This window comes from Pseudophryne corroboree, chromosome 7 (assembly GCF_028390025.1).
Source record: "Pseudophryne corroboree isolate aPseCor3 chromosome 7, aPseCor3.hap2, whole genome shotgun sequence".
Taxonomy (NCBI): Eukaryota; Metazoa; Chordata; class Amphibia; order Anura; family Myobatrachidae; genus Pseudophryne; species Pseudophryne corroboree.
Genome location: NC_086450.1, coordinates 438,249,070 through 438,273,697, shown reverse-complemented (window position 1 = coordinate 438,273,697; position 24,628 = coordinate 438,249,070). Strand labels below are relative to the sequence as shown.

Below are 24,628 nucleotides of genomic sequence, written 5' to 3'. Positions count from 1 at the left end.
CTACATGTCGTTTAGACAGTGATAGTTAAGAAACAGTGCATTTAGGCAGGGCTACCTGGTACAAAAACCCTGTGATATACATCCAATCTTTACTGTGCAGTATTATATCTATTGATTACAAAGCTATATATACATAAGCTAGTCCAGTGCAGTATTATTGCTTGTCATAACTTCTGCATTGTACAAACGGTGACTATGTGTGTGTGCATTGGCTTGCTGTGTGACCTCCATTTCGTGTCTCTTACTCAGCTTGCTACCCCTATATTCTATAACCTGAGGGGGCTAGGTGCGTCAGGTTTGTAATACTGTAATATAAGATATTCACAAGATATACTGTAATTGTATTTTTCTCTGTGATTTTAGTCACCATATCTCTCCTGAATCCCTGTTTGTGCTGACAACACTGTGCAGGGGTTTGGGTCAGGTATTGTGCTGCTGACAATTTGTACTATGTTACCTTATACTGCAAGTTATAACATGTCTGCTTATGAGGGTAACGGTTCTGGGGCTGAACACACTGGTAGTGGTGCTGAGGCCACAGATACTTTTGAGGAAATTACAGCAGCTGAGGGCTCTGGTTCTGGGGGTTCCTTGCCCCCAAGTGGGACTATATACAACGGGGGTCCAGAATGACCCGTCGTGGGCTACCGTCTCTACGCTACTGAATACGCTAGTTACTAAACTATGAGACCTCCTATGCCGGTCCAACCGTATATGGTCCCCTCGGCAGACACTCAGTTAAGAACCAGTCCCTGACTACTAAAAAGTCTAATCCTCGCCCGCTTAAGACCAAGGAGTCCTCCAAGCGGGCCATTACTTCCTCACAATCCACTGCTGTCACTGACACCTAGTCTGATGAGGATGGTGTTTACACTGACCCCACAGATTCTGACATGATAATACTGATGGGGATAGTAGTTCACAAGTGGATGTTCCTGATCTATTGGAGGCTATTACGGATGATCCCAAGCCATCCGTTCCTCCTAAGAAACCAGATAGATTCAAGCATCAGAAGGTGGTTAAACAAGTTTTACCTCACTCTGATCACCTGGTTGATATACGTCAGGAATCCTGGGGAAAAATCCAGGTAAGAAGTTCGTGCCTCACAAGAAGCTGCTTGCTCGCTATCCCCTCGCGCCAGAGCGGTCAAAAAATTGGAAAACGCCTCCTCCAGTGGACTCGCATGTGGCAAGGATGGTGGTTTCCTCAGCTCTGTCACTACCGTCACGTCTCTGAAAGAGCCTACGGATAAACGCGTGGAGGGTTGTCTGAAAGCGAATTAACACCCTCACGGGTGCTGCACAAAGGCCCACTATTGCAGCGACATGGGCTGCAGAAGCTATTGAAGTGTGGGCCCTAGAGTTGGAAGCTGAAATCTCCTCTGACCATGCTAGACAATGCTTGTCATATATTGTCACAGCTTCTCACTATATTAAAGAGGCGGCTTCTGATGCCGGTATTCTAGCAGCCAAGGCCTCTACTACGTCAGTCCTGGCTCGCCGGATATTGTGGCTGAGATCCTGGTCCGTGGATCTGGATTCTAGAAAAACCCTGGAGGTACTCCCTTTCAAAGGAGATATTCTGTTTGGGGAGGACTTAAATAAGAAAGTGGCTGATTTGGCTACTGCCAAAACTGCCTGTCTGCCAAGTACCGCTCCTTCTGTGCCGAAGGCAAAAGGTACTTCCTTTCGCCCCTTTCGTCCTTCAGGTAAAGCAAAAGGTCAGGCGTACCATAAGCAGGCCCGCACTTCCAAACCTGGTAAGCCAAAGCCCAAAAGAGCCTGGGCTGCCGGTCAGCCAGCTTCCAAGACCGATAAGTCTGCCGCATGACGGGGCGGGCCTCCCCCTGGGGGATCCCAGGGTGGGAGGCCAGCTTCTAGGGTATACCCGGGAAAGGTTGAAGTCCACTTCAGATGCCTGGGTACGGGAAGTCGTCACTCGAGGTTACGCCATAGTCTTCAAAAACCGCCCCCCTCATCGATTTTGCCTGACAGACGTCCCTTTGGACCAGACAAAGGCAAAAACTCTACATTCGGTGGTACAGACCCTCCTGGATACAGGAGTGGTAGTACAGATGCCTCTTGCTCAGAGAGGCCAGGGGTTCTATTCTCCGCTATTTCTAGTACTGAAACCGAATGGGTCCTCCCGGCCCATTCTCAACCTCAAGGCATTGAACAAGTTTGTGAAAGTCTCCAAGTTCCGTATGGAAACCCTTCGCTCTATCGTTCTGGCCTTGGAACCTGGGGATTATATGGTCTCCCTGGATATACAGGATGCTTACCTGCATATTCCTATAGCAGTGTCGCATCAGCAATACCTGAGGTTTGCGATTGGCAACCTCCATTACCAGTTTCGGGCGTTACCTTTTTGTTTAACCACGGCTCCGCGAGTCTTCACCAAAGTTATGGCGGTGATGACGGTGGTACTCCGCCGTCAAGTGGTCAGGATCCTACCGTATCTGGACGACTTGTTGATCCTGGCAAATTCCCCAGAAATTCTCCTGCGTCACCTAGATCTGACTGTCCGGTTTCTGCAAGCCCACGGGTGGTTCATCAACTGGAAGAAATCCTCCCTGGTCCCTGCTCAGAGCATGGTGCACCTGGGAGCGCTATTGGACACACACAACCAGCGGTTGTTCTTGTCTCGGGAGAAAGTCCTGAAGCTTCAGGACAGGATTCGTTGATTCCTCTCTCGTCCGCAGGTGTCGATACATTCAGCGATGCAGGTGCTGGGCCTCATGGTGTCAGCATTCGACATGGTGGAGTATGCTCAATTCCATTCTCGCCCCCTCCAGAGGCTGATTCTGGCCAAGTGGGACGGCCTGCCTCACCGGATCAGGTCTCACATGATCTCATTGACTCCGGAGGTCCGTCTGTCGCTGTACTGGTGGCTCCAGGACCAACGATTGTGCAGGGGCCGTCCCTTCTGGATACCCGACTGGGTCCTGTTGACGACAGATGCCAGTCTAAGGGGTTGGGGCGCGGTGCTGGAGCAACACTCCCTTCAGGGTCGGTGGACCAAGGAGGAGTCTCTCCTCCCGATCAACATTCTAGAATTGCGGGCGGTCTTCAACTCATTGAACATGGCCCAGCATTTAATTCAGAACCGTCCTGTTCAAGTACAGTCGGACAACGCCACCACAGTGGCTTACATAAATCATCAAGGTGGCACTCGAAGCCGCTTGGCAATGAAGGAAGTCTCACGGATTCTTCAATGGGCGGAACACCATCTACCGGCCATATCGGCGATATTCATTCCGGGAGTCCTGAATTGGGTACGGGAGTCCTGAATTGGGTAGCGGATTTTCTCAGTCGTCAGGACGTACACAGCGGAGAATGGGGCCTCCATCCAGAAGTGTTCCAACTCCTAGTGGAAAGGTGGGGCCTTCCAGACGTGGATCTGATGGCGTCTCGACACAACCACAAGGTTCCGGTCTTCGGAGCAAGGACAAGGGATCCTCAAGCAGCATTCGTGGATGCGCTGGCGGTGCTGTGGAGGTTTCGGCTGCCGTATGTGTTCCCTCTGGTGTCCCTCCTGCCCAGGGTAATTCGGAAGTTCAAGCAGGAAAGAGGAATCCTGCTTCTCATAGCTCCAGCGTGGCCCAGACGGCACTGGTTCTCAGACCTGCAGGGCCTCTCGTCAGAGTGTCCAATTCTACTTCCACAACGCCCAGACCTCCTCGTTCAGGGCCCCTGTGTCTTACCAGGACATGGCCCGGCTGTCTTTGACGGCGTGGCTCTTGAAGCTTCCGTCTTGAGGGCTAAAGGGTTTTCTGAGGCGGTCATTCAAACTATGTTGCGGGCCCGGAAACCGGCTGCTGCTCAGATTTACCATAGGGTCTGGCATTCTTACTTAGTTTGGTGCGCATCTAACAATTATGACGCTTCCAAGTTTAGTACAGCCAAGTTGTTGGCTTTTCTTCAGCAGGGCCTGGACTTAGGCCTGCGTTTGGCCTCCCTCAAGGTTCACATTTCTGCCTTGTTGGTGTGGTTTCAGAGAAAAATTGCGACCTTACCTGATGTGCATACCTTTACTCAGGGTGTGCTGCGTATCCAACCTCCCTATGTCCCGCCTGTGGCTCCTTGGGACTTGCCGGTGGTTTTGGAGGAGTTACAAGAGTCTCTGTTTGAACCTCTTGGTTCAGCTGTTCTTAAGTGGCTTTCCCTTAAGGTGGTGTTTCTGTTGGCTATTGCCTCAGCTAGAAGAGTGTCGGATTTGGGTGCCTTGTCTTGTAGTTCCCCATATCTGATATTTCACCGTGACTGGGCGGTTCTTAGGACTCGTCCCGGTTATTTACCTAAGGTGGTTTCTTCGTTCCACCTTAATCAGGAGATTGTGGTTCCGGCACTTGTTTCTCCTGCTTTATCTCCCAAAGAGCGGTCTTTGGATGTGGTACGGGCTTTCCGTATCTATGTGAAGAGGACAGCTCCTATCAGGAAGTCTGATTCTCTCTTTGTACTGTTTGGTTTTCACAAACTTGGCTGGCCTGCTCACAAGCAGACTTTGGCCAGATGGATTGGAATGGTGATTGCACATGCTTATGTGAAGGCTGGTCTGTCAGCTCCTGCTCACATTACGGCCCATTCTACTCGGTCCGTTGGACCTTCTTGGGCGGCCCGCCGTGGTGCGACCCTTGAACAATTGTGCAAGGCGGCTACGTGGTCCTCAGTGAACACGTTCATAAGGTTCTATGCCTTCGATACTGCCGCTTCCCAGGATGCTTCCTTTGGACGTCGGGTTCTTGTGCCCGCTACAGTGCGTCCCCTCCCATAAGGAACTGCTTTAGGACATCCCCAATGTCTATCCTTGTGGAGCCCAGTGTACGCCGCAGCAGAAAACGAGATTTATGGTAAGAACTTACCGTTGTTAAATCTCTTTCTGCGAGGTACACTGGGCTCCACAAGGCGCCCACCCTGACGCACTTCGCTTCTTTGGGTTGGTGTGGCTATAGCCGCTGCCACTTTCTCCTGTCGGGAGAGTGTGGTGTTTGTGGCAACTTGCAGTTGTCGTCTTTTACTTGCTACTGCATTGGGCTGGTTAACAAAACTGAGCTCCTGTGCACGGAGGCGAGGTGATATAGGAGGCAGCGCTATGCATCTTGGGAAGAAGGTCAAAGCTTTTGAGCCTGTTGGTGCTTCGGATCAAGATCCTACTCTACACCCCAATGTCTAGCCTTGTGGAGCCCAGTGTACCTCGCAGAAAGAGATTTAACAACGGTAAGTTCTTACCATAAATCTCGTTTTTTCTCTGTGATTTTCAGTCACCATATACCTCTTGAATTCTCTGTTTGTGCTCATATACTGCACAGGGGATTCTTGTTAAGGTATTAGTCTGCTGATATTGTATTGGGCTGCCCTGCATTGAGCTTTCAAACATGTCAGCTACAAGGGGCGACGGAGCTGGGGCTAATCCCACATTGTGTGGTAGTGACGCTGCAGAAATATTAGAGGAAAACATAGCAGCAGAGGGTCCAGGTTCTGGGGGTTCTCTACCCCCCCCCCTCCCCCTCCCAGTGGAACTGTAGCAACGGGAGTTCATAATGACCAACCTTGGGCTACTTTCACCACGTTATTAAGTACGCTGGTGACTAGACTTGCGCCCCCTATGGGACCTCCTGTTCCGGTACAACAGCTTATGGTCCCTGCGGTTAAACCGCCTTGGGCAGATCAACTGTCCGCTCAGTTACAGCAATTGAACCACTCACTGACTAAACAGACGTCTAACCCTCGCCCCCCTAAGACCAAGTGGTCCTCTAAGCGGGCCATTACTTCCTCACAATCCACCCACGTCAAAGACACCTCGTCTGATGAAGAAGGCGTATATACTGACCCCACAGACACTGATCCAGATAATTCTGATGGGGAATCGGTCTTTCAGGTGGATGTTCCTGACTTATTGGAGGCTATCAGGCTAAGTCTTCAAATTACTGATGACCTAGAGCCTGATGCTACCTCCAAGAAACCGGACAGATTTAAATGTCAGAAGGTTATTAAACAAGTTTTACCTCACTCTGACCACTTAGTTGAAATACATCAGGAATCCTGGGAACATCCAGGAAAGAAATTCACACCTCACAAGAAGATGCTGGCTCGCTATCCCCTCGCTGCGGAGCTATGTAGAAATTGGGAAACACCCCCGCCAGTAGATTCGCAAGTGGCGCGGCTGGTGGTGTCCTCGGCTCTGCCTGTAACTACCATCACTTCTCTGAAAGAACTGACGGATAAGCGCGTGGAGGGCTGTTTAAAAGCGATTTACACCCTAGCAGGTGCTGTGCATTGGCCCACTATTGCAGCGATATGGGCTGCAGAGGCTATTGAAGTGTGGGCTCAGGAGGTGGAAGCGGAGCTGCCATCCAACTTTTCTGATAATGCTAGACAATGTCTCTCATATATTGTCACAGCATCTCATTAAATTAAGGAGGCGGCTTCTGATGCCGGTATTCTGGCGGCCAAGGCTTCTACTACGTCCATTTTGGCTCGCCGGATTCTCTGGTTATGGTCCTGGTCTGTGGATCTGGACTCAAAGAAAACCCCGGAGGTTCTTCCTTTTAAGGGAGACATTCTTTTTGGAGAGGACCTCAAACAAGATAGTGGCTGACTTCGCTTCTGCTAAAACAGCATGTCTACCTAGTACTGCTCCTTCGGTGCCGAAGGCTAAGAGTACTTCTTTTCGCTCCTTTCGTCCTTCAGGGAAAGCAAAAGGTCAGGCGTACCCGAAACAGGCTCGCATTTCCAAAACCACTAAGCCCAAACCTAAACGGGCGTGGTCTGCCCGTCAGCCTGCTTATAAAACGGACAAGACTGCTGCATGACGGGGCGGGCCTCCGTCTGGGGGATCCCAGGGTAGGGGGCCGACTTCTAGGGTTTACCCAGGAATGGTTGAAGACCACTTCCGATGCCTGGGTACGGGAAGTCGTCACTCGAGGTTACGCCGTATCCTTCAAGAATTGTCCCCCTCATCGATTTTGCCTGACAGACGTCCCTTCGGATCAGGTGAAGGCAAAGACTCTTCATTCAGTGGTACAGTCCCTCCTTGAAACAGGAGTCGTAGTACAGGTGCCTCTAGCTCAGAGAGGCAAGGGGTACTATTCACCGCTATTCCTAGTCCCGAAACCGAATGGGTCCTCTCGGCCCATTCTCAACCTCAAGTCCTTGAACAAATACGTGAGTCTCCAAGTTTCATATGGAAACCCTTCGCTATATTGTTCTGGCTTTTGAACCCGGGGATTATATGGTCTCCCTGGACATACAGGATGCTTACCTGCATATTCCTATTGCAATGTCGCATCAGCAATATCTTTGCTGATGGCAACCTCCATTACCAATTTCGGTCGTTACCTTTTGGCTTGACCACGACCCCGCGAGTCTTCACCAAGGTCATGGCGGTAATGACGGCTGTACTCCGCCGTCAAGGGCTCAGGATCCTCCCGTATCTGGACGACATGTTGATCCTGGCAAATTCCCCAGAAATTCTCCTACGCAATCTGGATCTGACGCTCCAGTTTCTGCAAGCCCATGGGTGGCTCGTCAACTGGAAGAAATCATCCCTGGTCCCTGTGCAGAACATGGTGCACCTGGGGGCGTTGTTAGACACTCACAACCAGCGGTTGTTCTTGTCTCAGGAGAAGGTCCTGAAACTTCAGGACAGGATTCGATGCTTCCTATCTCGTCCGCAAGTGTCGATACATTCAGCGATGCAAGTGCTAGGTCTCATGGTGTCGGCTTTCGACATGGTGGAGTACGCTCAATTCCATTCCAGCCCTATACAGAAATTGATTCTTGCCAAGTGGGATGGCCTGCCTCACGGGATCAGGTCTCACGTGATCTCCTTGTCTCCGGAGGTCCGTCTGTCGCTGAGCTGGTGGCTTCAGGACCAACGATTGAGCAGGGGTCGTCCCTTCTGGATCTACAACTAGGTCCTTCTGACAACGGATGCCAGTCTGAGAGGTTGGGGCGCGGTGTTGGAGCAACACTCCCTTCAGGGTCGGTGGACCAAGGAGGAGTCTCTCCTCCCGAGCAACATTCTGGAACTGCGGGCGGTGTTCAATGCTCTGAACTTGGCCCAGCATTTAATACAGTACAGACCTGTTCAAGTACATTCGGACACCACCACGGTGGTGCACATAAATCATCAAGGCGGCACTCAAAGCCGCATGGCAATGAGGGAAGTATCCAGAATTCTTCAGTGGGCAGAGCGCCATCTGCCAGCCATATCAGCAGTGTTCATCCCGGGAGTCCTAAACTGGGAAGCGGATTTCCTCAATCGTCAGGACGTACAGGCCGGAGAGTGGAGTCTCCAATCAGAAGTATTTCAACTCCTAGTGGACAAATGGGGCCTCCCAGATGTGGACCTGATGGCTTCTCGACACAATCACAAGGTTCCGGTCTTCGGAGCAAGGACAAGGGATCCTCAAGCAGCGTCCGTGGACGCTCAGGCAATTCCATCGAATTTTGGCTGCCCTACGTGTTCCCTCCGGTGTCACTCCTGCCCAGAGTAATAAGGAAGTTCAAGCAAGAAGGAGGAATCCTACTTCTGATCGCTCCAGCGTGGCCCAGACAGCATTGGATCTCAGAACTGCAGGGTCTCTCGTTGGAGCGTCCTCTTCTGCTTCCACAACGACCAGACCTCCTCGTTCAGGGCCCTTGTGTTTACCAGGATTTGGCCCGTCTGGCTTTGACGGCGTGGCTCTTGAAGCTTCCGTACTAAGGGCCAAGGGTTTTTCTGAGGCGGTCATTCAGACTATGTTGAAGGCCCGTAAGCCGGCTTCTGCTCGGATTTACCATAGGGTCTGGAATTCTTACTTTGCTTGGTGCGCATCTAATAATCATGACGCTTACAAGTTTAGTACGGCCAAACTTTTGGCCTTTCTACAACAGGGCCTGGACTTAGGCCTTCGTCTGGCCTCCATCAAGGTTCATATTTCTGCCTTGTAGGTTTGGTTTCAGAGAAAAATTGCCACTCTGCCTGATGTTCATACTTTCACTCAGGGTGTGTGACGGATTCAACCTCCTTACATCCCGCCTGTGGCCCCTTGAGATCTGTCGGTGGTTCTGGAGGCTTTACAGGAATCTCCGTTTCAGCCTCTTGAATCTGCGGACCTTAAGTGGCTTTCCCTTAAGGTATTGTTTCTATTGTCTATTGCCTCTGCTAGACGGGTGTCGTATTTGGGTGCCTTGTCTTGTAGGTTCCACTATCTGATTTTTCACCATGACCAGGCAGTTCTTAGAACACGTCCCGGGTACCTACCGAAGGTGGTGTCTTCTTTCCACCTTAATCAGGAGATTGTGGTTCCGGCATTTGTCTCTCCTGAATTGTCTTCCAAAGAGCGGTCTTTGGATGTGGTACAGGCTTTCCGTATCTATGTGAAGAGGACAGCTCCTATCAGGAAGTCTGATTCTCTCTTTGTACTGTTTGGTTTTCACAAACGTGGCTGGCCTGCTCACAAGCAGACCCAGGCCAGATGGATTAGAATGGTGATTGCACATGCTTATGTACAGGCTGGCCTTCCAGCTCCTGCTACCATCAAGGCCCATTCTACTTGATCGGTTGGACCTTCTTGGGCGGCCTGCCGTGGTGCGACCTTTGAACAATTGTGCAAGGCGGCTACGTGGTCCCCAGTGAACATGTTCATAAGGTTCTTTGCCTTTGATACATCCGCCTCCCAGGATGCTTCCTTTGGATGCCGGGTTCTTGTACCCGCTACAGTGGGTCTCCTCCCATGAGGAACTGCTTTAGGACATCCCCGATGTTATTCCCTGTGGAGCCCATTGTACCCCGCAGCAGAAAACGAGATTTATGGTAAGAACTTACCGTTGTTAAATTTCTTTCTGCGAGGTACACTGGGCTCCACAGGGCGCCCACCCTGACGCACTTAGCTTCTTTGGGTTTGTATGGCATTAGCCGCTGACACCTTCTCCTGTCGTGAGAATGTGGTGTATGTGGCTACTAACGGTTGTCATCTCTTTTTTGCACGGAGGCGGGGTTATAGAGGAGGTGGCGCTATGCATTCTGGGAACAGTCAAAGCTTTTAGCCTGTTGGTGCCTCAGATCAAGATCCTACCCTACACCCCGATGTTATTCCCTGTGGAGCCCAGTGTACCTCGCAGAAAGAGATTTAACAACGGTAAGTTCTTACCATAAATCTCATTTTATTTTTTTAACATAAATTTTTATTGAAGCAATACATGTTATACATACATAGATGTTCAATATGTTTCAAATCTTTGATAGAAGGGTATTATAAGAAAACAGAACAAGAAAAGTACGGTTGAGTCCTTAATCAAGGGATATATCTGTTATAAGCAATCAACAGCATCACAATTGTAAGTAACAAGACCTCTGAAGATCATCTGTCTAACGGGTCTGAAATTCAACTCAGTCGACTGACCCATATTTGTACTTTCGAACATAAGAAGAGAAAGAAATTAAAATAATAAAAAATATACACATACATATGTGCAATACCCGTGCCGTACCCGATTTCCCCCCCAACCCGCCCACAGCGCCCTGTTCGTCAATGAACTTTTAAAGCACTATTGGCGGATCTCCCGCAGCCATTCTAGTTAGAAACCATTCCATAAATCTCATTTTAACTATAATGACCCCTATGAAGTTATTAAATCTAACTAGCACTATAAATCATGCTTTTTTTAAATACACTTTAAATGCTGTACCCTTATATATTTTATTCAGTCAGAAATGTAATCCATTTTAAAACATGTTAGTTGAGTCCACCATTACTACCTTCTTAGGCAGTGAATTCCAAATCCTTACTGCCCTCACTGTGAAGAACCCTTTCCTTCGTTGTGTATGAAATTTTCTCTCTAACCTCAGACGGTGTCCATATGTCCTGTGTAGAGATTTTTCAATAAACAAATCTCCTGATAGATCCTTGTATTGTCCCTTTGTATACTTGTAAATATTAATAATGTCTCCTCTTAGCCGCCTTTTTTCGAGTGTGAACATATCTGACCTGGTAAGCCTTTCCTCATAATCCAGTGCCTCTAACCCCTTAATCAATTTGGTGGCTCGCCTCTGGGGCAAAGAAAAGTACACGTTCCAGGTCACTATATGGCAAATGATAATCCAAGATGCACCAGAACAGGTGTGCTGCGGATTACCAGTGACGTGCGGTCTCTGCCTCACCTGTCATAGGGGCTAATTCAGACCTGATCGCTAGGCTGCGTTTTTGTACAGCGGGCAATCAGGTCTAAACTGCGCATGCATATGCACCGCAATGCGCAGGCGCGTCGCACGGGTACAAAGCTGATCTCCGCTCAGCGTTGGGTTTGTGCGAAGGATCCATTCGCACGGGCGTTGACAAGGAGATTGACAGGAAGAGGGCGTTTGTGGGTGGCAACTGACCGTTTTCTGGGAGTGGTTGGAAAAACACAAGTCGTGTCCAAGCGTTTGCAGGGCGGGTGTCTGACGTCAGTTCCGGTCCCGGACAGGCTGATGTGATCGCAGCGGCCGAGTAAGTCCTGGGCTGCGCAGAGACTGCACAAAATCAGTTTGTACAGCTCTGCTACACATGCGAACGCACACATGCAAAGCGAAAATACACTCCCCTATGGGCGGTGACTATGCGCACGCAGGACTGAAAAAAAAACCTAGCGAGTGAACAGGTCTGAATTAGCCCCTTACTCCAGTATACTCCACAGCTTTGACTATAAACATTATGTGAAAAATAGAAGGAAGATATTATAAAAATCTCTTTTTTGTATTATTCGAATAATTTTTTATAGTCAAATCTCTGGAGTATACTGGACAGGTGGACCCTCGTGCATTAAACCTTGTGAGAATATATTGTCCTCTGCACCAGAACTGACCATAAAAAGTCAGAATGATGATGGGGCTCTTGTGTCTTCAGTAGTTTCTGCGACCACGCTCTAGTTAAGGTGCGATCACAGAGCGTGATCGCAGTGGGTGGGCGGTGGGTAGCATACTGGGAGGGCTTGTCCTGCGATGGGCGGCCCCCCGCATGCTATTGCAAGGATTGCAGAGTCTACTAAAAAGAATCTGAAATACTTACTGAATTAGGCCCAATATACCTAATGGTGTAGCGACCATTCACTGCAGCAGTGCTGACTATGGGCCTAAATCAGACCTGATCGCAGCAGCAAAATTGTTAGCTAATGGGCAAAACCATGTGCACTGCAGGTGGGGCAGATGTAACACGTGCAGAGAGAGTTAGATTTGGGTGGGGTGTGTTCAAACTGAAATCTAAATTGCAGTGTAAAAATAAAGCAGCCAGAATTTACCCTGCACAGAAACAAAATAACCCACCCAAATATAACTCTCTCTGCAAATGTTATATCTGCCACACCTGCAGTGCACATGGTTTTGCTGGGTGTAGTATGGTATGCCGACGGCCGGGCTCCCGGCGGCCAACATACCGGCGCCAGATCCCCGACCACCGGCATACCGACAGCTGGGCGATCGCAAATGAACCCCTTGCGCTCGTCATGCTGCGGGCATGGCGCGCCGCACTATCTATTCTCCCTCCAGGGGGGGTAGTGGACCCCCAAGAGGGAGAAAAGGTGTCGGTATGCCGTGTGTCGGGATTCCGGCGCCGGTATACTGTGCTCCGGGATCCCAACAGCCGGCAAACTGAAGACCACCCGGTTTTGCCCATTAGCTAACAAATTTGCTGCTGCGATCAGGTCTGAATTAGACCCTGTATCCTAATACACCTGCTGCACATACACTGGATGTACTTTGCTTTTATTAAACCTCAATGCACAATGTCACCTTTATGCCATTCACTCCAGAAGTGAGAGGCGAGAGGGGCTGTGCTGCAGCAGGGTGGCTGGCACAAGAGAGGCACAGAGGTAGGTGCAGTGAGAAACACCATCTGGAGGGGGTTGAACGCTGGCAATGCCAGGTCACCCTCCCAGGGGCCACAGCTGAGGGGCAGAGCGTGGACATCATCAGCGTGAAGTGCCACTACGATGCATGCTGAATGAAAACCCCCTGATCACCATGTGCATGACCATAAGAGCACAGTGGAAGCCTCTTGTTCTGATAAGAGAGGGCACAGGAGGCTGGAATCCTTCTCCACATTTTGCTGTGGGTCCGGTGACGCAGTGTTACTTCTGCCCCAGGAGGGTGTAATGGAGATGTACCCCCATGCCACTCTCCAGACAGACAGCTACTGTTACACATAAGTCTGCCTATCATAGCCACCAACTAAGTGATATCTGTCACTGTCCTATTGACACGTAGCCTAATACTGGACAGCAGTGCCAGGAAATCATATACAGTGCCCTGTACAAGTCCTCGCACCCAGGTGCCTCTGTCACAATATGCTGCCTGATGACATCACAGTCCAGTATGAGTGTGATCTGTACAAAGGACTGGGTAAGAATCTCTGTCCTCACCTTGTTCCCTAGCAGCATGATGACCACGTCCTTCTGGGCATACTCGTGAATCTCCGTCAGCCAGGCCTAAAGGTGAAAGGTTACCATTATCAATATTACTGTCACCACATAAACTCATACGTATAACAATATTAAATGGAGATGCAATGGCACATCTGTATTATAGCAGCCTAGGTGTATTCAGGTGGAACCCGTTCACCAGTGCAGTATAAAGGAAAATGTGAAGACACTTTGGGCGCTTTACAAGAGCTTATATCAGGCATGTCCAAACTGCGGCCCTCCAGCTGTTGTGAAACTACATATCCCAGCATGCTTTAACACAGTTTTGCTGTCAGTGAATGCTAAAGCTGTGTCAGGGCATGCTGGGATGTGTAGTTTCTCAACAGCAGGAGGGCCGCAGTTTGGACATGCCTGGCTTATATATAACGAGTTTATATAACAAAGAATGCAATATAATTATTTACCCTGATCAATAGAATTTGTGTAATAAACTGGAAGGTTGTCATCATAAAATCTAAAAACAAGAAAGGACCAATTCTAGTAGGAAAAAACAGGTGGTAGTCATGTCACTATCCCGATGGTCGGCATGCCGACCAACAGGGACTATTTCCACTCGTGGGTGTCCACGACACCCATAGAGTGGGAATAGAACCCGTGGCGACCGCAGGTCGCCACCGAGCCCGCAGCGTGGCGAGCGCAGCGAGCCCGCAAGGGGCTTGCTGCACTCGCCCCTCCCCGCCGGGATCCCGGCGTCGGTATGCTGCCGGGATCCCGGCGTTGGTAAGGCGACCGGCGGTCAGGAGACCGCCGGTCACCCATACTACACCCGGAAAAAATAAGAATTTACTTACCGATAATTCTATTTCTCGGAGTCCGTAGTGGATGCTGGGGTTCCTGAAAGGACCATGGGGAATAGCGGCTCCGCAGGAGACAGGGCACAAAAGTAAAGCTTTCCGATCAGGTGGTGTGCACTGGCTCCTCCCCCTATGACCCTCCTCCAAGCCAGTTAGGTACTGTGCCCGGACGAGCGTACACAATAAGGGAGGAATTTTGAATCCCGGGTAAGACTCATACCAGCCACACCAATCACACCGTACAACTTGTGATCAAAACCAGTTAACAGTATGATAACAGAGGAGCCTCTGAAAGATGGCTTCTTAACAATAACCCGAATTAGTTAACAATAACTATGTACAATTATTGCAGATAATCCGCACTTGGGATGGGCGCCCAGCATCCACTACGGACTCCGAGAAATAGAATTATCGGTAAGTAAATTCTTATTTTCTCTATCGTCCTAGTGGATGCTGGGGTTCCTGAAAGGACCATGGGGATTATACCAAAGCTCCCAAACGGGCGGGAGAGTGCGGATGACTCTGCAGCACCGAATGAGAGAACTCCAGGTCCTCCTTAGCCAGAGTATCAAATTTGTAAAATTTTACAAACGTGTTCTCCCCTGACCACGTAGCTGCTCGGCAAAGTTGTAATGCCGAGACCCCTCGGGCAGCCGCCCAAGATGAGCCCACCTTCCTTGTGGAGTGGGCCTTTACAGATTTAGGCTGTGGCAGGCCTGCCACAGAATGTGCAAGTTGGATTGTGCTACAGATCCAACGAGCAATCGTCTGCTTAGACGCAGGAGCACCCATCTTGTTGGGTGCATACAATATAAACAACGAGTCAGATTTTCTGACTCCAGCTGTCCTTGCAATATATATTTTTAATGCTCTGACAACGTCCAGTAACTTGGAGTCCTCCAAGTCACTTGTAGCCGCAGGCACTACAATAGGCTGATTCAGATGAAATGCTGACACCACCTTAGGGAGAAAATGCGGACGAGTCCGCAGTTCTGCCCTGTCCGAATGGAAAATCAGATATGGGCTTTTGTAAGATAAAGCTGCCAGTTCTGACACTCTCCTGGCCGAAGCCAGGGCTAGTAACATGGTCACTTTCCATGTGAGATATTTTAAATCCACCTTTTTTAGTGGTTCAAACCAATGAGATTTTAGAAATTCCAAAACCACATTGAGATCCCACGGTGCCACTGGAGGCACCACAGGAGGCTGTATATGCAGCACTCCCTTAACAAAAGTCTGGACTTCAGGAACTGAAGCCAATTCTTTTTGAAAGAAAATCGACAGGGCCGAAATTTGAACCTTAATAGATCCCAATTTGAGACCCATAGACAATCCTGATTGCAGGAAATGTAGGAATCGACCCAGTTGAAATTCCTCCGTCGGAGCACTCCGATCCTCGCACCACGCAACATATCTTCGCCAAATGCGGTGATAGTGTTGCACGGTTACTTCCTTCCTTGCTTTAATCAAAGTAGGAATGACTTCTTCCGGCATGCCTTTTTCCTTTAGGATCCGGCGTTCAACCGCCATGCCGTCAAACGCAGCCGCGGTAAGTCTTGAAACAGACAGGGACCCTGCTGAAGCAAGTCCCTCCTTAGAGGTAGAGGCCACGGATCTTCCGTGATCATCTCTTGAAGTTCCGGGTACCAAGTCCTTCTTGGCCAATCCGGAACCACTAGTATCGTTCTTACGCCTCTTTGCCGTATAATTCTCAATACTTTTGGTATGAGAGGCAGAGGAGGAAACACATACACCGACTGGTACACCCAAGGCGTTACCAGCGCGTCCACAGCTATTGCCTGCGGATCTCTTGACCTGGCGCAATACCTGTCCAGTTTTTTGTTGAGGCGAGACGCCATCATGTCCACCATTGGTCTTTCCCAACGGGTTACCAGCATGTGGAAGACTTCCGGATGAAGTCCCCACTCTCCCGGGTGAAGGTCGTGTCTGCTGAGGAAGTCTGCTTCCCAGTTGTCCACTCCCGGGATGAACACTGCTGACAGTGCTATCACATGATTCTCTGCCCAGCGAAGAATCCTTGCAGCTTCTGCCATTGCACTCCTGCTTCTTGTGCCGCCCTGTCTGTTCACATGGGCGACTGCCGTGATGTTGTCCGACTGGATCAACACCGGTTTTCCTTGAAGCAGAGGTTCTGCCTGGCTTAGAGCATTGTAGATTGCTCTTAGTTCCAGAATGTTTATGTGAAGAGACGTTTCCAGGCTCGTCCACACTCCCTGGAAGTTTCTTCCTTGTGTGACTGCTCCCCAGCCTCTCAGGCTGGCGTCCGTGGTCACCAGGATCCAATCCTGTATGCCGAATCTGCGGCCCTCCAATAGATGAGCACTCTGCAACCACCACAGAAGAGATACCCTTGTCCTTGGAGACAGGGTTATCCGCTGGTGCATCTGAAGATGTGACCCTGACCATTTGTCTAACAGATCCCTCTGGAAAATTCGTGCATGGAATCTGCCGAATGGAATTGCTTCGTAAGAAGCCACCATTTTTCCCAGGACTCTTGTGCATTGATGTACAGACACCTTTCCTGGTTTTAGGAGGTTCCTGACAAGCTCGGACAACTCCTTGGCTTTTTCCTCCGGGAGAAAAACCTTTTTCTGAACCGTGTCCAGAATCATCCCTAGGAACAGCAGACGAGTTGTCGGCATTAACTGGGATTTTGGAATATTCAGAATCCAGCCGTGTTGTTTTAGCACTTCTTGAGACAGTGCTAATCCCCTCTCTAGCTGTTCTCTGGACCTTGCCCTTATTAGGAGATCGTCCAAGTATGGGATAATTAATACGCCTTTTCTTCGAAGAAGAATCATCATCTCGGCCATTACCTTTGTAAAGACCCGAGGTGCCGTGGACAATCCGAACGGCAGCGTCTGAAACTGATAGTGACAGTTTTGTACAACGAACCTGAGGTACCCCTGGTGTGAGGGGTAAATTGGAACGTGGAGGTACGCATCCTTGATGTCCAAGGACACCATAAAGTCCCCTTCTTCCAGGTTCGCTATCACTGCTCTGAGTGACTCCATTTTGAACTTGAACTTCTTTATGTACAGGTTCAAGGACTTCAGATTTAGAATAGGTCTTACCGAGCCGTCCGGCTTCGGTACCACAAATAGAGTGGAATAATACCCCTTTCCCTGTTGTAGAAGAGGTACCTTGACTATCACCTGCTGAGAGTACAGCTTGTGAATGGCTTCCAAAACCGTCTCCCTTTCGGAGGGGGACGTTGGTAAAGCAGACTTCAGGAAACGGCGAGGCGGATCTGTCTCTAGTTCCAACCTGTACCCCTGAGATATTATCTGCAGGATCCAGGGATCTACCTGCGAGTGAGCCCACTGCGCGCTGAAATGCTTGAGACGACCGCCCACCGCCCCCGAGTCCGCTTGAGAAGCCCCAGCGTCATGCTGAGGCTTTTGTAGAAGCGGGGGAGGGCTTCTGTTCCTGGGAAGGAGCTGCCTGTTGGTGTCTCTTCCCCCTTCCTCTGCCTCGTGGCAGATATGAATATCCCTTTGCTCTCTTGTTTTTAAAGGAACGAAAGGACTGCGGTTGAAAAGTCGGTGTCTTTTTCTGTTGGGGAGTAGCTTGAGGTAAAAAGGTGGATTTCCCGGCTGTAGCCGTGGCCACCAAATCTGATAGACCGACTCCAAATAACTCCTCCCCTTTATACGGCAAAACTTCCATATGCCGTTTTGAGTCCGCATCGCCTGACCACTGTCGCGTCCATAAACTTCTTCTGGCCGAAATGGACATAGCACTTACCCGTGATGCCAGTGTGCAGATATCCCTCTGTGCATCACGCATATAAAGAAATGCATCCTTTATTTGCTCTAAAGACAGTAAAACATTGTCCCTATCCAGGGTATCAATATTTTCAATCAGGGACTCTGACCAAACTACTCCAGCACTGCACATCCAGGCTGACGCTATAGCTGGTCGTAGTATAACACCTGTATGTGTGTATATACTTTTTTGGATATTTTCCATCCTCCTATCTGTTGGATCTTTAAGTGCGGCCGTCTCAGGAGAGGGTAACGCCACTTGTTTAGATAAGCGTGTGAGCGCCTTATCCACCCTAGGAGGTGTTTCCCAGCGCGCCCTAACCTCTGACGGGAAAGGGTATAAAGCTAATAACTTCTTTGAAATTAGCATCTTTTTATCGGGGGCAACCCACGCTTCATCACATACATCATTTAGTTCTTCTGATTCAGGAAAAACTATAGGTAGTTTTTTCACACCCCACATAATACCCTGTTTAGTGGTACCAGTAGTATCAGCTAAATGTAACGCCTCCTTCATTGCCAAAATCATATAACGTGTGGCCCTACTGGAAAATACGGTTGATTCGTCACCATCGCCACTGGAATCAGTGCCTGTGTCTGGGTCTGTGTCGACCGACTGAGGCAAAGGGCGTTTTACAGCCCCTGATGGTGTTTGAGGCGCCTGGACAGGCACTAACTGATTGTCCGGCCGTCTCATGTCGACAAACGACTGCTTTAGCGTGTTGACACTATCCCGTAATTCCATAAATAAAGGCATCCATTCTGGTGTCGACCCCCTAGGAGGTGACATCCCCATATTTGGCAATTGCTCCGCCTCCACACCAATATCGTCCTCATACATGTCGACACACACGTACCGACACACAGCAGACACACAGGGAATGCTCTTAACGAAGACAGGACCCCACTAGCCCTTTGGGGAGACAGAGGGAGAGTTTGCCAGCACACACCAAAAGCGCTATATATGACAGGGATAGCCTTATAATAAGTGCTCCCTGTATAGCTGCTTTTATAATATAATTTTTGCCACTATTTTGCCCCCCCTCTCTTGTTTTACCCTGTTTCTGTAGTGCAGTGCAGGGGAGAGACCTGGGAGCCGTCCTGACCAGCGGAGCTGTGTAAGGAAAATGGCGCTGTGTGCTGAGGAGATAGGCCCCGCCCCTTTTCCGGCGGGCTCGTCTCCCGCTCTTTAGTGTATTCTGGCAGGGGTTAAATATCTCCATATAGCCCCGGAGGCTATATGTGAGGTATTTTTTAGCCAAATAGGTTTTCATTTGCCTCCCAGGGCGCTCCCCTCCCAGCGCCCTGCACCCTCAGTGACTGCCGTGTGAAGTGTGCTGAGAGGAAAATGGCGCACAGCTGCAGTGCTGTGCGCTACCTTTAGAAGACTGAGGAGTCTTCTGCCGCCGATTCTGGACCTCTTCATGTTTCAGCATCTGCAAGGGGGCCGGCGGCGAGGCTCCGGTGACCATCCAGGCTGTACCTGTGATCGTCCCTCTGGAGCTGATGTCCAGTAGCCAAGAAGCCAATCCATCCTGCACGCAGGTGAGTTCACTTCTTCTCCCCTAAGTCCCTCGTTGCAGTGATCCTGTTGCCAGCAGGACTCACTGTAAAATAAAAAACCTAAGCTAAACTTTCTCTAAGCAGCTCTTTAGGAGAGCCACCTAGATTGCACCCTTCTCGGCCGGGCACAAAAATCTAACTGGCTTGGAGGAGGGTCATAGGGGGAGGAGCCAGTGCACACCACCTGATCGGAAAGCTTTACTTTTGTGCCCTGTCTCCTGCGGAGCCGCTATTCCCCATGGTCCTTTCAGGAACCCCAGCATCCACTAGGACGATAGAGAAAACCACTATATAGTAACACAAGGATCTACCACCTATAGAGGGGGAATCATAATCCCCGATACACAGCTGCTTGAGCCGTGATAACACATGGGGCCGCGGGTCAAATTTCGGCTGTTTAAAACGTCCACTAATTGGATACCACTATAAAAACCATTGGTCATTAATTGTGATATCTGGCTGTTTTTAACAGGCAAAACTCCATTGGATACCACCCTTAGTCCATCTTTACAAGTTAAGCCGATTTTGCATTGCTGTCACAGTGAGGAGGCCACAAGTTCTGTTCTCAGTCAGGTGTGTGTGTGTGTGTGTGTGTGTGTGTGTGTGTATGTGTCAAGGAATTAAGAATGTCAGCACCAATGAGACGGACTGATGTGAATGACAAATATCCTCTGTACACTGCTGTGTAATTATTGGCGCTATATGACCAATATTAATAATGAGAGTTGGGCCCTCTTACCTCTCTTTCTGTCTGTTATTACCCAGTCCAATGTTATTACTGTTTGCTCTCAATTGTAAAGTACTGGTGCTATATAAGTAACATAATAATAATAATAATAATAATAATAATAATAATAAAGTTATCACGAATAATCAGAGTTCTATAACGGTGATCCTACTGTAAGTGGCTATTCACTGCGATTCCATCACTAACTAAGAAAGTAAACAAAGGTTTTTTATGTTATTAAATGCAGCCCCTCTTCCCGATCACCAGCCAATGAGGAAAGGGGAGTGTTCTATTTAGAACTTCTGGGCTTCAGCGCTCAGTGTGTGGGCAACGCAGGAAAAAAAATAAAAACACTCAATGCATGACATTATGCCACTCACTCAGTGTTTTAGCAACCCCAGCCAGAATTCTGGCGCTGTAGGAGGTCCCCTTAACTCGCCCAATAACTACGCCAACCCTGCTGAAATGAAATGGAAAAGTTCCACTTAAGTCCTCAATGTCAATAAATACAGCAGTATTATTCTAATTCTCTGAGCTGCAGAAATCAAATTGAAAAGTTTCAGTTCTCTATGTCTTGCTGAAACTTTGTGAACGTCCACTAGATGGCAGCAGTGACTCAGTAAATGATAAACAACATTCTAATTCTGAGACTGAAGACCTTGTTTTGACAGATTTCCTCTTCCACTTTATAATGATTGACTGTCATTCAGGTTCAGGGACCAATGTACTGTCAATGAATAATAGGCTTTATAAGTGCTAAATAAGAAAAATACAGAACAGTCTGTGTACTACTGTCGTGTTATTCATTAAAAAAACCTAATAGGAAAGTATCTATTAAATTATGGTATTGCTCTAAAAAGCCAGCCTGTCAACTTCCCAGAGAATCAAGGAGTTTCATAGTGTAGACATCACCCCCCTCTTCAAAAGTATTTTTATTTCCTCTCCGTTATGCTGTGTCCTGGAGCCCGGGAACTGTGTTGGCTGTATATGAAGTGGCTAGTTATAAAGTGGCAGCTAAAATCAATAGCAGTCAGTGTTATACCTGTATGTCATTAGTCACATCTTCAGCTGATATCAAAATTGACTCCCGTCTCTCCTTTTCGTCAACAGGTAAAATACTGCAGACTATTTCAACTGCCTTGCTAAAGTTTTATTCGGTAAATACTGCAGACTATTTTACATTACATTGCATGGTTAAAAGTTTACAAAGCTGTTCTAAGTGGATTTATATCTGTACTAAGCAATATTGCTTTAAAGCAACCATTTTAGCATCCCCCATTTCCGATGTGTCAAGGCAAGGACACATCGGAAATGGGGTTGCTAAAATGGTTGCTTGAAAGCAATATTCACAAATTAATTCCCATGAGCAGTAAACGCAGGAGTACTAAGCACAAACCAATGTGGCTCAATAAGGAGGTCAAGAAATCAATGGCTAATAAGAGGCGTGCTTTCAAAACATTTCAGTCTAATAGAGATGAGAATTCATTACGGTATTACAAGAAATGCAATAAAAGATGCAAAAAAGTAATAAGAGTAGCTAAAATTGTAAAAGAAAAGCAATTAGCTATAGAGAGTAAAACCAATCCTAAAAAGATTTATAAATATATAAACAGTAAAAGGTTAAAGAAGGAGAACGTAGGCCTATTAAAAGATGAATTGGGAGCTTTGATAAATGCCAACAAATTAAAAGCGGAAATAATGAACAACTTTTTTTCCTCAGTATTCACCAGGGAGGACGAGCCGGTGACAGTAATGCAGGCATGTCCAAACTGCGGCCCTCCAGCTGTTGTGAAACTACATATACCAGCATGCCTTGACACAGTTTTGCTGTCAGAGAATGCTAAAGCTGTGTCAGGGCATGCTGGGATGTGTAGCTTCTCAACAGCTGGAGGGCCGCAGTTTGGACATGCCTGCAGTAGTGCATAGCGACAGGGAAAGTAATGACTCGTGGCTTGAGGCTTGTTTAAGTGAGGAAGTAGTCCTGGAGAGACTAAGCACGGTAAAGATTAATAAATCACCAGGCCCAGACGGTTTTCATCCGAGGGTTATTAGGGAGCTTAGGTCACAGCTAGCAAAACGCCTATACTTGATTTTCCATAGTTCAATTAGATCAGGCATGGTACCAAAGGATTGGCGCATAGCTGAGGTAGTGCCTTTATTTAAAAAGGGAACAAAAAGCAATCCTGGAAACTATAGACCAGTTAGTTTAACCTCTATAGTGGGTAAAATATTGGAAGGCATTTTGAGGGATAGCATAGAGGAGCACCTACAGACTACTAAGTATATTAGCAAAAGTCAGCATGGGTTTGTAAGGGGCAGATCATGTCAAACCAACTTAATTAGCTTCCACGAGGAAGTGAGCGAGAATCTAGATCAGGTAAAAGCAGTGGACGTGGTGTATTTAAATTTTGCAAAAGCCTTCGATACAGTGCCTCATAGGAGACTGATCAACAAATTAAGGCAACTTGGCCTAGGATATACTATTTGTAGATGGATAAGTAATTTGCTGGATAATAGAGCACAACGAGTAGTGGTCAATGGGATGCTCTCCAGCTGGGCACCAGTAGTCAGAGGAATACCACAAGGGTTTGTACTTGGCCCGCTACTTTTCAATATATTTATCAATGATCTAGGAATAGGCCTGGAAAACACAGTGTCAATCTTTGTAGATGATACTAAACTGTGTAAGGTAATTAATTCAGAAAGCGATGTGGAGTCTCTACAGAATGACTTATTTAAACTTTAAACCTGGATGTCTAAATGGAGAATGAAGTTCAATATAGAAAAATGCTAAGTTATAAACATTTTGGGACAAAAAACACACATGCATCCTATACTCTAGATGGGGATTATATAGGGGTAACTATGGTGGAAGAAGATTTGGTGGTGCTCATAGATAATAAGATTTTAAACCTACCGGTAAATCTTTATCTCCTAGTCCGTAGAGGATGCTGGGGACTCCGTAAGGACCATGGGATATAGACGAGCTTCGCAGGAGACATGGGCACTCTAAAGACTTTAGATGGGTGTGCACTGGCTCCTCCCTCTATGCCCCTCCTCCAGACCTCAGTTAAAGAACTGTGCCCAGAGGAGACGGACAGTACGAGGAAATGATTTTTGTTAATCTAATGGCAAGATACATACCAGCCCACACCATCCACACCGTAGAACTTGGAACATACGAACCAGTTAACATTATGAAACAAAACAGCATCATCCAGAGACTGATCAAAACTGTAACATAACCCTTATGTAAGCAATAACTATATACAAGTCTTGCAGAATTTAGTCCGCACTGGGACGGGCGCCCAGCATCCTCTACGGACTAGGAGAAAAAGATTTACTGGTAGGTTTAAAATCTTATTTTCTCTTACGTCCTAAAGGATGCTGGGGACTCCGTAAGGACCATGGGGATTATACCAAAGCTTCAGACCGGGCAGGAAAGTGCGGATGACTCTGCAGCATCGATTGAGCAAACATGAGGTCCTCCTCAGCCAAGGTATCAAACTTGTAGAATTTAGCAAAAGTGTTTGAACCCGGCAAAGTTGCAATGCCGAGACACCTCGGGCAGCCGCCCAAGAAGAGCCCACCTTCCTAGTGGAATGGGCCTTTACCGAATTTGGTACCGGCAATCCATCCGTAGAATGAGCCTGCTGAATCGTGTTACAGATACAGCGGCCAATAGTCTGCTTAGAAGCAGGGGCGCCAACCTTGTTGGCTGCATACAGGACAAACAGTGCCTCTGTTTTCCTAACCCGAGCCGTCCTGGCTACATAAACCTTCAAGGCCCTGATTACATCAAAAGACCTGGAATACTCCAAGTCCCCCGTAGCCACAGGCACCACAATAGGTTGGTTCATATGAAAGGATGAGACCACCTTAGGCAGGAATTGAGGACGGGTCCGCAATTCCGCTCTATCCATATGGAAAACCAGATAGGGGCTTTTGTGATAAAGCCGCCAATTCCGAAAGTCGCCTAGCCGAAGCCAAGGCTAACAACATGACCACCTTCCAGGTGAGATATTTCCACTCCACTGTTTTAAGTGGTTCAAACCAATGTGACTTAAGGAAACTTAACACCACGTTAAGGTCCCAAGGCGCCACCGGAGGTACAAAAGGAGGCTGACTATGCAGTACTCCCTTCACAAAAGTCTGTACTTCAGGTAATGAGGCCAATTCCTTTTGAAAGAAAATGGATAAGGCAGAAATCTGAACTTTTAATGGAGCATAATTTTAGGCCCAAATTCACTCCAGTTTGTAGGAAGTGAAGAAAACGGCCCAGGTGGAATTCTTCCGTAGGAGATTCCTGGCCTCACA

The 24,628-nt window shown here is 48.2% G+C and overlaps 1 protein-coding gene across 2 annotated transcripts in view; it reads right to left on the bottom strand.

Annotated features, from left to right (window-relative positions):
* The window catches only part of RAB26 (RAB26, member RAS oncogene family), a 481,534-nt gene that overhangs the window by 69,478 nt on the left and 387,428 nt on the right, over window positions 1–24,628 (bottom strand). The window contains exon 6 of one of the 2 annotated variants that reach the window (XM_063934908.1): window positions 13,380–13,445. The exons of the other annotated variant lie outside the window; for it this stretch is intronic. Coding sequence (XP_063790978.1) covers window positions 13,380–13,445 — 66 coding nt within the window. The remainder of the gene's footprint in view (window positions 1–13,379; window positions 13,446–24,628) is intronic. 2 annotated transcript variants of the gene reach the window in all.